This window comes from Emiliania huxleyi, assembly GCF_000372725.1.
Source record: "Emiliania huxleyi CCMP1516 unplaced genomic scaffold EMIHUscaffold_326, whole genome shotgun sequence".
NCBI classification, from domain to species: Eukaryota; Haptophyta; order Isochrysidales; family Noelaerhabdaceae; genus Emiliania; species Emiliania huxleyi.
The window spans coordinates 3420-16856 of record NW_005199553.1 but is presented as its reverse complement, the minus strand read 5'-3'; the positions used below and the strand labels follow the sequence as shown (position 1 = coordinate 16856).

Sequence of the window (13437 nt, the reverse complement as noted above, 5' to 3'; positions counted from 1 at the left end):
AGAGGGAGAGGGAGAGAGAGAGAGAGAGAGAAAGAGCGCGAGGAAAAAGGGAAAATGAAGAAAATCGACACGCTGCCTCTCTCAGCTTCGCCGACCCGACCATGACCAGGACACGACTGCGTGGCTCTTCATATCTTCATTACCCCAACACGCCTACGCAAGCGCACAGCACCAACTTCGTCCATCATCCGGCCGCAATGCAGCTCCCAGACGCACGCCTGTGGGCGCCCTGGGCCGGCGGCGGCGCCGCGCTGCTGGTCGTCGCCTCGTCGGCGGCGGCGCTCGCTTGCCGCCGCCCGAGCGGCGAGTCGGGCGAGGCCCTCCTCCGCACCGCCGCTCGTCCAGCCTTCTTCCGAAGCCTGCGAGGCACGGCCGCCACTCTGCTCGTGGTCGCGTCCACATACGCCCTCGCTGTCGCCGAGTTGCTGGCCGGCGGCCTCTTCGGCGGCCAGCTGCGCGGTCTGCTCCCCTGTCTCGCCCTCCTCGCCATCGCCGCGACGGCCGAGGCGGAGCACTCCACCAACCACCTGACCGCGCCTCACTCAACCTCAAGCTGTGGCGCGTGGTGGAGGCTGCGTGCGGCGACGCGTGCCGCGACGGCAGTCATCATCGGCTGGCCGCACTTTGCAGCCTGCGCGAGCGGCACCGCTCTCGAGCTCGAGCCATCCCTCCTCGCGCTCGGCGCCGCCCTCGTCGCAGGCGGGTTCGCCCTGCTCGCCGTTTGCGGCCCGGCGGCGCTCTGCCCGACCGCGTCTCCGCCCGCGCCGCTGCGGCAGTCGGCTCTCGTTCCGAAGCTCCTCTACCTCTTCTGGTGGCGCTGGGTGCGACGCTTCTCGCGGATCGACCGCACGCGCAGCGAGCCGCTCGGTGCGGACGACCTCCCGTCGCTCGACCCGCGCCAGGGGGCGGCACTCTGCGTCGCAGCCGTCGGCGACTCGCGCGAGCTGCGCGGGCTGCCGCGCGCCTATGCGGCCTCGAGTCGAGTCACCGCGGCGGCGCTGCTCCGCGACGTGCTTCGCCTCGTACGGGGCGAGGCGTGCCTGCAGGGCGCCTGGTGCATCTACACTCTGCTCATGGTGTACGCCGCGCCGCTCGGCACGCTCCAGAGTAGAGCAGTAGAGCCACACGACGGCACGATCATACCCACGTGTCCACGGCACGCCCATGATAGGCATGAGCAGGCTGATTGACTTTGTCGACGAGCGCCACGGCGGCGGCTCGCTCAGCGGCGCGGCGATTGGCTACGGCTGCCTGGTGGCGCTCGGGCCGCTCCTCTCGGCTTGTGGCGACGCGCAGACCTTCAACAACGGCTGGCTCATGGGGACTCGCATTCGCGCCTTCCTCACCCACACGCTCGCCGACAAGGCGCTGCGCTTCGACCCCTGCGCCTCCTCGGCGTCCGTGGGCGAGCTGACGAACCTGCTCGCCGTCGACGCCAACAACATCACGATCTTCACGCCCGGCGCGTCGTGGCTCTTTCTCGAGGGCGCGCAGCTCGTCTTGACCCTCGCCCTCCTCTTCTACATCCTCGGCCCTGGCGCGCTCGGGGGGCTGGCCGTCTGCTTGGTGTTCCTGCCGCTGAACGCGGTCGTGATGCGAGTCATCAAGCGTCTGCAGGACCGTCTGATGAAGCAAAAGGACCGGCGGATGGCCGCCGTGAGCGAGGCGCTCGGAGCTATCCGCACCATCAAGCTGAACGGCTGGGAGGACGAGTTCGAGGCGAGGATCGGAGCGCTCCGGGCAAAGGAGATCGCCACGCTGCGCGCCTTCCAAAACCTCGGCGCGATCACCTCGACGCTGTGGCTGTGCGCGCCCTCGATGGCGGCCCTCGCGTCCTTCCTCGTCAAGAATGTGCTGCTGCACGAGGACATCACCGCCAGCCAGGGCTTCACGTCGCTAACGCTGTTCCAGCTTCTCTCGGTCTCGATGACGTTTCTGCCCGCCGTCCTCAACCAGGCGATCCAGTCGTGGGTGGGTCTCCGCCGCATCGCGCGCTTCATCTCCCTGCCAGATGTCGATGGGTTGCCCGCGGCGGCTGGCGGCGGCGAGGGTGGCTTCGTCGAGATCTCGCGCGGCAGTTTTCGCTGGTCGGAGGCGAGCATTGGGAAGGACGCGGGCGAGGAGGGCGAGGACGGCGTCGCGCCGCTTCTCGCCGGGCAGGCGAACCGACCCACCGCCTCTCCCCCAGCTACGCTGGACACGATCAGCTTGCTCGTTCGGCCGGGGGAGCTTGCTCTCGTGTGCGGCCCGACGGGTTGCGGCAAGTCGTCGGTGCTCGCCGCCCTCTGCGGCGAGATTCCGAGGCTCGGAGGCACCGTCGTGTGCTCCGGCAGGATCTCGTACTGCCCCCAAAGGGCGTTCGTGATGAACGCGACCCTTCGCGACAACATCCTGTTCGGCAGCCCGTACGAGGCGTCGCGCTATCGCGCCGTCCTCCAGGCGTGCGCCCTCGAGCCCGACCTCAAGCTCCTCCCGGCGGGCGACATGACCGAGATTGGCGAGAAGGGGGTGAACCTCAGCGGCGGCCAGCAGCAGAGAATCAACCTGGCGCGGGCCTGCTACGCGCGCTCTGACATCGTGCTGCTCGACGACGTCCTCAGCGCCGTCGATGCACACGTCGGCCAGCACTTGTTCGACCGCTGCATCAACGGCTTCCTCGCTGGCCGCACGCGCGTACTGGTGACGCACAGCGTTGCTTCCACCTTGGAGCGCGCTTCGACCGTCATCGTGATGGGCGAGGGTGGGCGTGTCTTGGCGCAGGACACGCCCTTCGGCGAGCACGAGGCCATCGCTGCGCTGCGCACCCGCTCCCGCCCGCCCTCTACCCTCGACCTGAGCGCGCTCGCACCCGCCACGCCCGCGACGGCGGCGGCAATGAGCGACACGGGAGACGGCGGCAGTGGCGACAGTGGCAGTGGTGGCGGCGGCGGCAGAGGTGGCGGCGGCGGCGCTGGTGATGGCGGCGGCGGCGCTGGTGATGGCGGCGGCGGCGATGGAGACGGCGGCGGTGGCGATGGAGATAGCGGCGGCGGCGGTGGCGGCGGCATCACAAAGGTGGAGGAGCGGGCTCGGGGCGCTGCCAAAGCGGCGACTTACAGGAGCTACCTCGCTGCGGCGGGGAGCTGGCGCTTTCACCTTCTGTTCTTGGCCACGTGCATCGCCTTCTCGAGCCTGAGTCCTCTGCAGAGCGTCGCTCTCAAGATGTGGGTCGCGTCGATGGCACCCGGCGCCTCCGGCGACTCCTCCCGGCCCTGCCTCCTGTACGTGCTCGCCGGTGTCGCGTTCATCACCACTACTCTCGCGCGGAACGTCCTCTTGCCGTCCGCCTCCGTGCGTGCCTCGCGTCGTATGCACGCCGCCATGACGGCCACTGTGCTGCGCGCGCGCATCAGCTGGTTCGAGGCGACGCCGCTCGGCCGCATCCTCAACCGCTTCTCCTCGGACATCAGCGCCGTCGACCAGCAGGTGGCCAACCAGTGCAAGGATACGCTCGTCATTTCCTTCAACGTCGTCGCCATCACGCTTGTCTGCACGCTTGGCTCGGGCGACGCCGCCTCGCAGCTTGTCGTGCTCGGAGCCGTCCTTCTCGCCACCGCCTCGTCGACCTTCGTCTATTCGTCTTACCGCACGCCGGCGCGAGAGCTCAAGCGGCTCGAATCGGTCACCAAGTCCCCGCTCTTCGCCAGATTCGCGGAGATGGTGAGCGGCGCCGCGGTGGTGCGCGCCTTTGGCGAGCAGCAACGCTTCCTGGCCACGACTGCGAACAATGTTGACTGCGCGAACCGCGCCCTCTTCTACCTCTGGCACACGAATCAGTGGTTAAGGGTCTCTATGAACCTTGTCGGCTCGATGGTGACGGGTGCAGTGGTTGCTAGCGTGCTGTGGCAGGCCAATAAGCTTGAGGGTGGCGACGCCGGGCTGACTCTTTCCTACGCGACGCAGTTTACGCAGGCCATCATGTGGTTTTTCCGCATCTACACGCAGCTGGAGGTGTCGATGAACGACGTCGAGCGCATCAACGAGTTCTCCAGGCTCGAGACCGAGGCTTACCAGCAGGGTGAGCCGCCGGCGCCAGAGTGGCCGGGCGACGGGACCGTCAGCTTCAAGAATGTCCGCCTGCAGTACGCCACCGCCGCGGCGCCGGTCTTTGCGCGCCTCTCCTTCACGGTGCCGGCGCGGACGCGCTGCGGCGTCGTCGGTCGGACTGGCGCAGGCAAGAGTTCTCTCGCGGTCGCGCTCTTCCGCGTGGTGGAGCTCTCTGCAGGCTCCATCTGCATCGGCGGCGCCGACCACCAATCTATCCGACTGCAGACGATGCGCTCGCGCCTCTCCATCATCCAGCAGGAGCCCACGCTCTTCCGAGGGACGGTGAGGTACAACCTCGATCCAGTCGGCGATGGCGGCGGCGGCGACGCGCGGCTGTGGGACGCGCTGCGCCGCGCGGGGCTCGAAGCCAAGGTTCGCGCCTTGCCGGGAGGGCTGGACGCCGAGGTGTCGGAGGGCGGCGCGAACCTGTCGGCGGGGGAGCGGCAGCTCGTCTGCATGGCACGTGCGTTGCTCAAGGCGGCGCCCATCCTCGTCATGGACGAGGCCACCGCGAACGTGGACCACGAGACTGACACCAGGATCCAGACGATGATCCGCGAGGACTTCTGCGGCACGACGACGGTCCTCACCGTGGCGCACCGCCTCAACACAATTGCCTTCTACGAGCGAGTTCTGGTCCTTGATGCCGGCGCGGTCGTCGAGTACGACAGTCCCCGCACGCTCCTGGATAAGCCCGGAGGTGCCTTCCGCAGCCTTGCGGAGGAGTCGGGGGAGATGGGGGCGCTGCGTGCCGCCGCCGCGAGCGCGACCGAGGCTTGACTTGTGCGTAGAGTACGCGGGGACGCGGGGTAATATGACACACGACACGTGTATGTAGAGTCAGGTGAAGAGGTGTCAGCGCGCGTCACTGTCACAGTACACAGTGACGTGCGCTCTCATACCACGGCTCTTGGAACTAACAGTACGCCGCTCTAACACCAAGACTTGCGCCAAGATATGCACACGTGGATTTACTCAAATGTTAACGCCGTAATTATCTATTAACTATTATGGGGAAAATGGTCGGCACACATGCTACACAACCGCCACGGCCTCACTTGTCTCCATCTCGACCGTCTGCTCACACACCCCAGCCTCTCGAGGTGCCGCTGCAGTTCGGCCTCTCGCTTCCCGGCCAATGCGAGCAGAGCCGGCTGCGATGAGTGCCGGGTCGCGCGAGCGTCGCCACCGAGCGCAAAGAGCGAAAGCGCACGCAAACGGCAGCGGGCAAGCTGCGATGCCAAAGGTCGCGGCGGCGACGGCAAACGAGCTGCGCAAGCCGACAGCCTCGACAACAAAGCCCCACCCGAAGGTCGCGCCCAGCTGACCGAGTTGCATGGCCGACGAGAGGAGGCCGACAACCGTCGCCTGGAGCCCATCTCGCGCGAACTCGTCGCCGATGACCGCGATGGAGGTGTAGGCGAGTGCGAAGCTCCACCCATGCCCAACCTCGAAGGGGAGGACGGCCCAGGGCGAGGGCGCGACCCACCAGCCGCTGAACCGGAGGGCGGCGGCAAGCGAAGTGGAGAGGAGGGCCGTTCGGAGGCCGCCAAGGGCGTTGACCAGACGGCTCGCCGCGCGGAAAAGCGGTACCTCGATGGCTGCCTGCGCGGTGAGTGACATTCCGACGAGGACGCCCGGCGCGTGCAGCTCCCGCTTGAGGTAGATGAAGCCCCAGACGAAGCCGATCCCCATGTTTAAGCCGACGAGCGAGAGCAGTGGCAGCGCAAAGCACAAGAGCTTCCCGCGCCTCCCGCCTCCACAGAGCGCGCGCCGCATGCGCACGCAGAAGGACTCGGCCGGCGCCTCGCGGTCCGTGCTGACCGCGTCGCCGTCCTTCTCCCCGTGGTTCTTGTCACCCGCCTTGCCGCCGCCGTCTCCGCTGCTGCCAGCCGCCTCGGGATTGCCTCCCGCGCCAGTGCTGCCACCGGCGTCGCTCCGGCCTGGCTGCGTAACGGTGGAGTACGCCTCGCGAATCGGGAGGAGGAGGATGACCGGCAGCAGCAGGAGCTGCAGCAGGGAGTATGCATAGAATAGCGCCGCTATTCCGAGGGAGTCGGCGAGCAGGCCGCACAACGGAGCCGCGATGCACCAGCTGACGGCGCCCCACGACCGCGCTCCTGGAGCCGCGCCTGCCTTGCCAGCCCAAGCGAGCGAGCGCATGACAAAAGCATCGACCAGCGTGCCGCAGTCGCTCAATGCGCCGACGACGAGGCAGCCCGCCTGGGCCAGCCGTGAACTCGGCGCTAGGGTCAGCGACGCAATCGCCAGGCTGTTGACGACGGTGAGCGCGAAAAAGAGGACCGTGCGCCGGCTGCCGAGCCAGTCGGCGAGAAAGCCTAGCATCATCGGCGCGAAGAAACGCACCACAGACGACACACTGCCGAGCACGCCCCGCTCGTGGGTGCCGAAGCCGTTCTGCTCGAGCCAGAGGTATAGGTAGGGGTGGAAGGCTGCGAGGACCAGGAAGCGGAGGCCAAAGACGACAGACGCGATCGTCACGAGCTTGCCGCTCGCGTCCATCCCATCGGGCACGCCGCGTGTGCGGAGGTGATGCGGCGGCGATCGTACGCGCGAAGCCTCGCGGGCGTCCGGGTTTCTTTCAGTGTGGTCGCGGCCGGAGATCGGCGGGGAGGGGATGGAGTCGGAAGATGAGGATGGTCCTCTCGGCGAGCACCATGGTGCTCGCGGATTCGACCATCCACCTTCTGACTACGAATCCGACGGCGGCTTCTGTGAGGACGACGGCTTCTATTAGAAGCCGTCGTCCGCTTAGCCTGTTGTGTGAATTCCCAGGGCCTCCATGGCACACACCTCAACCTCTCACAGACCAGCGCACAGCGCCATAGGACGTATTTTCTTCTCAATAACAAGGCTGTGAATCGTGCGTGTGCGACAGAGTTGTGTTGTAAAATTCTTCTTTCAGTGTGTGCGCCAGTCTACGCCCTTGTCGAGAGAGAGATTTTTAGCAATACCAAACAACTCTAACACTCACACGTCATTTTGTCCTTGTCGTGCCAGTGTGCACATTGTTTTTATTGCCGGCGGTACAGCAGGAGTGTTTCTTTCAACGGCGGCGGGCGCTTGCCCCCAACCAACGCGACAAGTATGGTTGGCCCGCTCGCGCTGCCCTTCCTGCCGTGCTCTGCCGCCTGCGATCTCCTTGCAATCCCAGGAAGCGGCGCGGCGGCTGCGACGTGCCGGGCTGAGGCCGACCAGTGGCCACTCGGCTGCTCCTGCGCGATGGACAGGCGCGATGCGTTGGCTTGCTCGGACGCCTGCATAGAGGACTTTGAGAACTGCGAGCGCTTTGGCCCCGGCGCTCTACCATGCCGCGCGGTGATAGCGAGGCTCTCCCGGTGCGAGTCGGAATGCATTCTGCCACTTCTGGAAGGCAATTCTGCCGAGGCTGGGCTGTTCTGCTCGGACGCTTGCGTGCTGGACTTTGCAAAGTGCTCGCGCTATGGCCCTGGCGCGCTCGTGTGCCGCAGGGAGGCTGCCTCGCGTTCGGGTCGACTCGCGCGGCTCTGCGCCGCAGGCTGCGCTCTGTTTACCGAGTCCAAGGTCAACGAGGAGTGATGCCGCAGGGAGTGCTGCGCTCCGCCTCCCTGGTGCGCTGCTCACCTGCCAGCTGCCTCAAACGGCACACCCACCATGGGCAGGCGCATGACACGTGACACCGCCCAAACGCGGGAGGCAATACTTAGTGCTTAGGTGCCTGATTTACTTCAAAAGGAGCTTCTGTAGCGGAAACGAGCGAGACGGGCCGTTTTCGGCGGGTAGAGCTCGGTATCGTTTCGCGCCGCCGCCGCGCGCCGGCGCCGCCATTCACACATGCCTCGCTCACACGGCACAGACACCACAGTCACCAGCCTGCCCGCACCTGCGGTGCGCCCGTGCCGCGCTCTCTCGTCCTGCGCATGATGTGTAATGCGTGTGTGTGTGTGGTGTGCGGCGGCTTGAGTCACACACTTCTCACTTGAGCCTCTCTATGATTAGAGAGTAGACCGTCTTCACGCACGTTAGAGACCGCCCCGCTCTGTCTGACTCTAAAAAAACGGCCGCGCGTAAATCTCACCTATGTGTCTCAAAATGTAAGAATTCCTACAACGACATTATGCCGCGGCCCGCGGGGTCGCGAGCCGGCGACCCGCGGGGGTTAAGCTCAAGCCACCCACGCACCGTCTCCTCGACAACGCGCCGCGCCGCGCTGACACCCGGCGCGTCGAGCGGTGACGGGAAACGCAAGTCCTGGTGGTGGGCTCCTCCGGCGGCGACGAAACGGCGGACCGACCCGCCGCTGGCGACAGATTCGGTGCCGATTTGCCACGGGTCCTTGTCGTTCTCCACGAACAGGAGGTTCGAGTGGTGGCGGTAGTCGGCGCCGTGGCCAAAGGCGAGCCCCATCCAGCCGGGCCGCGGCTGCACGCCGAAGCGGTCCGCGCACCTGTCCGCCAGCTGCGCCGCCTGCTTGCCGCTCGCCTCGGGGTAGAAGCCGAAGCCGTCGCTCGTGATCGGCTCGAGGGGCAGCTCGGTGCACGCCTACTCCTCCCTCGGGGCGCGAGAGTGAGTCGAGGCAGCGCCGACGCCGAGATTGAAGTGCCCGGGAGGCTGCCTGGTAGTTCCAGCTCTGCACGCCCAAGTCGCTCCCGTCCGCCCACCAACCAGGCCTCCCGCCGACCAGCTCGGCCCGCAGGTCGACGCAGCGCAGCGCGCCCGTCCCGTTGACAAGGCGCAGCACGGCGGAGTGGAGCCGGCGGAGCGGCTCGCCCGGCGCGAGCAGGTCGCCGCACGCGCGCCGCACCGGGTTCGGCGGCAGCAGGCCGACGAAGCGGCTCTGGTATGGGTAGTCGAGCATCGCCTGCCACCGGGCAGGGACGGCTCCGGGGAGGGACCGAGCAGGCCTCTCGTGCGGCCGCGCTGCGACGCCGTAGACGCCATCGCGCCGCGAGCGTAGAAGGCGTACCTCTCGACCGCGTCGCCGCCCATCGGGTCGCACGGCCGAACGCCCGCCGCGACGAGCTGCGAGGGCGTGGCGGCGTCGGCGGCAGCGAGCGCGGCCTGCAGCGCGGACGAGCAGCCCGAACCTTTGCCGCCGTAGACGGCAAATGTTCGGTTGACGGCGGCGGCGAAGCGGCTCTGCACGCCGTCGTAAAAGTCGACGGGAGCGCCGCTCGCCACGGCACCGAGGCTGAGGTGCGGGTAGCGGACCCGGTGCCACGCCGCGAGCATGCCGCCGTACGAGCCGCCAAAGAGGACCGTGTCGCAGAGAGGGCGGCTCGGGTCGACGGAGGGGCGGGCGCTCCGGCAGCCGAGCTCCGCCGGCAGGGCGAGGAGCAGGGCGGCGTAATCCGCGAGGGCCTGCTCGACGCTCAGGAGGCTAAGGTTGGCCGGCGTGAAGGAGGCGGCGCCAAACGGCAGCGAGGAGCCGTAGTAGCGGTGCTCGGCAAAGAGCAGGCGAGCGCCCAGCCTGGAGGCGAGCGTGAAGAGCGCGCCTGAGTTATTGTAGAAGAGCTCGACGGCGCCTTCGTTGCCAGCGTAGAAGAGGACAGGGCTGCGGGCGTCGCGTGCAAAGGCGTCGTAGCTCAGATACGTGAGGTCGAACTGAGCAGCGGAGGTGAAGCGAAAGTGGTCGCGCGGGACAGCGAAGCGGCCTCGGGACGGCGGGTACAAGTGGAGCGCGCCGGGCTGCTCGGCCATGCTTGTGTCCGCCTGCCCCGGCTGCCCAATGCGAACTCTCGAGGTCTCGAATTATTGAGAAGAAAATACCCGGAGGCGCTGCGCGCTGGTCTATGAGAGGTTGAGGTGCGAGCCCTGGAGGCCTTCACAGCGCGACACGCGACAGCGGACACAGGGCTCGGGGTGTCATCCCAACCCCTGCCTAGACGAGTACAGCTAAAGAGTACCCGGGGCTCCCCATACGGGAGAGCCCCAGCAGAAACCCGGGCAAAGCACCGGCATTCCTTTCGTAACGCGTTCGGCCCGCAGTCTCGCTCGGCGCGCGCTCCTCTGCGCCCACCTAAATTCCTGAGTCGCTGCACCCCGCCAGAGCACCCACCCACCTGGCCGCCACGCGCAGGAGCGGCTACACAAGTCCACAATCGAGTCGCACGGTCCGCCTCGCTTGAACGGCTGCTTCCACAGGAGGTGCAAAAGCCGCCGCGCTCCACTCCCAGCCACAGCCTGGCCACCCCGCGCGGACACGGGGCGCCCCATAGCCCCACTCGACTGCCCGGCCGCTCACACACCGCCTCGGCCGCCCACGCCGACGCACAGACCCACCTGCGCCCGGCTATGACGCGTGCGACCAATGCGAATGCAGGACCATGGGCGACGCCGGCGAAGGCGGCGCGGACGCCGACGTGGAGATGGAGACGGACGAAGAGAGCGAGGAGGAGGGCCGCAGCGGCGAGGAGAGCGAGCTCGAGGGTTCTCGTCGTGAGAACTTTGACCCTGTCGTGGATCGGCAAAACATGGCCCGGTCAGACCCGTCTGGACCCTTCGAGGTGGCCGCGCTCTGGGAGCTGCTAAGGTCGCCGCGCTATGAGATGACCGTTCCCCTCAAGAACGGTGGCAGGCGTGTGCACACGCCCGCACCGCTGCGGGTGTTGCGGGAGGGTGGGCTCTCACGCTTCCGCTCTCTCCGCTGCCTGCGCAGTTGCCGAGTCAAGCTGCGCCTCGGCTGGCGCTGGGCCGAGCTGCTCGGTCTTCTCGCCGCGGCCCTGGACAAGTCTATGGCTGCACTCGCCGGCGGCAGCGGCCCTATCGACCTCGGCGATGCGCCGTGCTCGCGGTCACAGCACGCCAACGCCATCCTCTCCCACGCCACCTACCTCCTCGGCATTGTCCACATGCAGAGCCGAGGCGGGCGCCCGCCGCCGCCTCGATGCACTGTCCAGCCGGCCAAGTGCACCGTAAAGGAGAACTCGACCGGCGTGCCCGCCGAGCAGCTGCTCTTTGCACGGTTCCACAGCGATGCGTCGGCGGTGCTGCGACTCCTCCTCGCGCGCTGGGCCGACGGCTCGCCGGATGAGGCCACCCTGGCTCAGAACAAAGGGCTCGTAGACGAGCTGCGCGAGGCCGGGACGCGCATCGGAAGGTCCCTTCCGCGTGAGCGGAGCTCACTGACCAAGGCGCAGTGGCGGAAGCAGGCGTTGCTGCTCCTCAAGGGCTCGAGTAGTTTTTCTAGCAGTCCTCTGTGCGTGTAGAGTAAAGACCTCAGAATGAGTAGCCCATAATATCTCTCCCCAGTTGCCGCACATTCCAGGCGCGCGTGCAAAAGCGGGTCTCAGACCTGCACGATCCGCTGTTCTCACAAGAATACGCGTGTGGCACATCTTCAAGACGGATAGAGCCACACTTTCCGGCCCGTAGCGTCGCCCACTGCGCGCCCCTGGCCACCCCTGGCCACCCCAGGGCCATGGTACAACACAATTATGAAACTGTATTTAGAAATTTGGTTGAATTCCACATGCATCGCTGTCAGTGTGGACGAGATCTCTAAAGCCGCAGCTGCTGCTGCCAGCGCAGGCGAGCTCAGCTCGCCAGACGGTCGCGTGCCGCAGCGGTCGTCGCGCTCAGTGATGCCTGTGGCGGTGTACCGCATGTCATGGGAGAGGAGCATCTTTGCGACGAGCCCGCTGCCAGTCCAAGGAGGGGCAAAGGAGGCGTTGTCGACGGCCGTGCCGTCGAGCTTGGCGTTGCGGCACTCCAGCGTAGCCTACGTACGAGCAAGCACATGAAAATGGCCCCTCTCCAGACCCACCCAGAAGCCTTGCGCACCCACCGTTGGGCACAGCACTCGACGCCAAAGGGGCAGTTGTCGCTGCTCTCCGGCGCTCGTGAGCAGCCGATTGAGCAGCAGCCGAGTGGAAGGTGCGTTCGAGTGGAAGGTGATCGTCGGCGACAAAGTTGCATGTTCAAAGACTTGGGGTGCACGAAGCGGTTCAGCACCAAAAATGCGCCTGTATGTGCACATATGACCCACCATGCATTCGCCGCGCATCCCTTCGAGTCCTGCTTTGCCAGGCGAGCGGCAGCCGAAGTTTCCTCTTACAGGTAAATATCTCCGCGTAAAAACGGTCGTTCCCGACTCTTCTTTGTCCGTACTCACACCGGTTGCACAGGGTGTATGCCAGCCGGCTGTCTATTCTGTAGGGAAAAAAGGATTGGCGAAGGTGGAGGAGAGGGTGGCGGTGGCGAGGGCGGCGGTGGGGTGGGCGGTGGTGGCGAGGGTGGCAGGCGCGAGGGAGGTGGAGGAGAGGGCGGGTACAGGAATCGCTGTTGGATGCAGGGGTGGTGGCGGAGAGGGCAGCGGTCGAGGGGGCGGCGAAGGCGAGGGTGGTGGCGGCGAGGGCAGCAGAGGTTCGGATGGTAGTGGCAGCGGCGGTGGTGAGCTGGGTGGTGGTGGCGAGTGTGGCAGTGGAGAGGGAGGCGGCGGCGGACGGTGGAGAGTGGCGGGAGCAGCGCGGGTGGAGGCAAGGGCGGTGGCGGGGAGGGTGGCGGCGGCGAGGGTGGTGGTGTCTGAGGAGGTGTTGGCGAAGGTGGAGGAGAGGGTGGCGGTGGCGAGGGCGGCGGTGGGGTGGGCGGCTGTGGCGAGGGTGGTGGGGACGAGGGAGGTGTAGGAGAGGGCGGGTACAGGAATCGCTGTTGGATGCAGGGGTGGTGGCGGAGAGGGCGGCGGTCGAGGGGGCGGCGAAGGCGAGTGTGGTGGCGGCGAGGGCAGTAGAAGTTCGGATGGTAGTGGCGGCGGCGGTGGTGAGCTGGGTGGTGGTGGCGAGTGTGGCGGTGGAGACGGAGGCGGCAGCGAGGGTGGCCCCGGGGCGGGGGCAGGGGACGGGGGTGAAGGGGGCGTCGCGAGTGGGGAGGGTAGACGGTCGACAGCTCGGCGGCGACAGAGGAGACGGGGATGGCGGTTCGACACAGGAGGTCAGGGGCAGGAGGGGGAGAGCAAGAGGGACGGAGAGGGAGGGAGAGGAAAGGCAGGGGGGAAAGATACCCGCCGCAGGTCGGTCCAGCCCATCTCGTTGGCAGTCAGCGTGAGGAAGAACTCAGGCGCGCCGTTCCTACACAGGGTCAGGCGAGGGGTTGGTGAGGGAGGGCGCATGCAGGGAGAGGTAGGGGGGAGGAGGGGAGGAGAGGGGGGGGGAGTAGGTCGGAACCCTACTGCACTGGCTGGAGGTCAGCCCTGCAGTCTCGCAAGTAGTGAGGCGACAAGTGCTGGTGCACTGTCGCGATGAGGGCCAGTGGTGCGGAGGCAGCACGTAGTGAGACTGTTCTTGTCACAGCAGGTAGCTTCCTCAGGGAAGGGAGTGGGAGCAGTCAACAAACGCTGGTGGCGCATATGGGAGT

At 66.8% G+C, this 13437-nt stretch overlaps 3 protein-coding genes across 3 annotated transcripts; 1 reads left to right on the top strand and 2 right to left on the bottom strand.

The window, feature by feature from the left end:
* Positions 1 to 1317: 1317 nt before the first annotated feature.
* Positions 1318 to 5038, top strand: EMIHUDRAFT_430601 (hypothetical protein; the record flags this gene model as incomplete). Its single annotated transcript, XM_005773794.1, has 3 exons — positions 1318 to 2058; positions 2161 to 2953; positions 3020 to 5038. The coding sequence occupies 3 exons, from the start codon at positions 1318 to 1320 to the stop codon at positions 4864 to 4866; spliced, it is 3381 nt and encodes a 1126-aa protein (XP_005773851.1). The 3' UTR covers positions 4867 to 5038.
* Positions 5039 to 5121: 83 nt separating this feature from the next.
* Positions 5122 to 6609, bottom strand: EMIHUDRAFT_241180 (hypothetical protein; the record flags this gene model as incomplete). Its single annotated transcript, XM_005773793.1, has 1 exon — positions 5122 to 6609. One exon carries the CDS (start codon positions 6607 to 6609, stop codon positions 5122 to 5124), a length of 1488 nt encoding a protein of 495 aa, XP_005773850.1.
* Positions 6610 to 8108: 1499 nt separating this feature from the next.
* EMIHUDRAFT_241178 (hypothetical protein) lies at positions 8109 to 9786 on the bottom strand (the record flags this gene model as incomplete). The annotated part of the gene is made up of 4 exons (XM_005773792.1): positions 8109 to 8135; positions 8269 to 8628; positions 8723 to 8947; positions 9061 to 9786. The coding sequence occupies 4 exons, from the start codon at positions 9784 to 9786 to the stop codon at positions 8109 to 8111; spliced, it is 1338 nt and encodes a 445-aa protein (XP_005773849.1).
* Positions 9787 to 13437: the final 3651 nt, after the last annotated feature.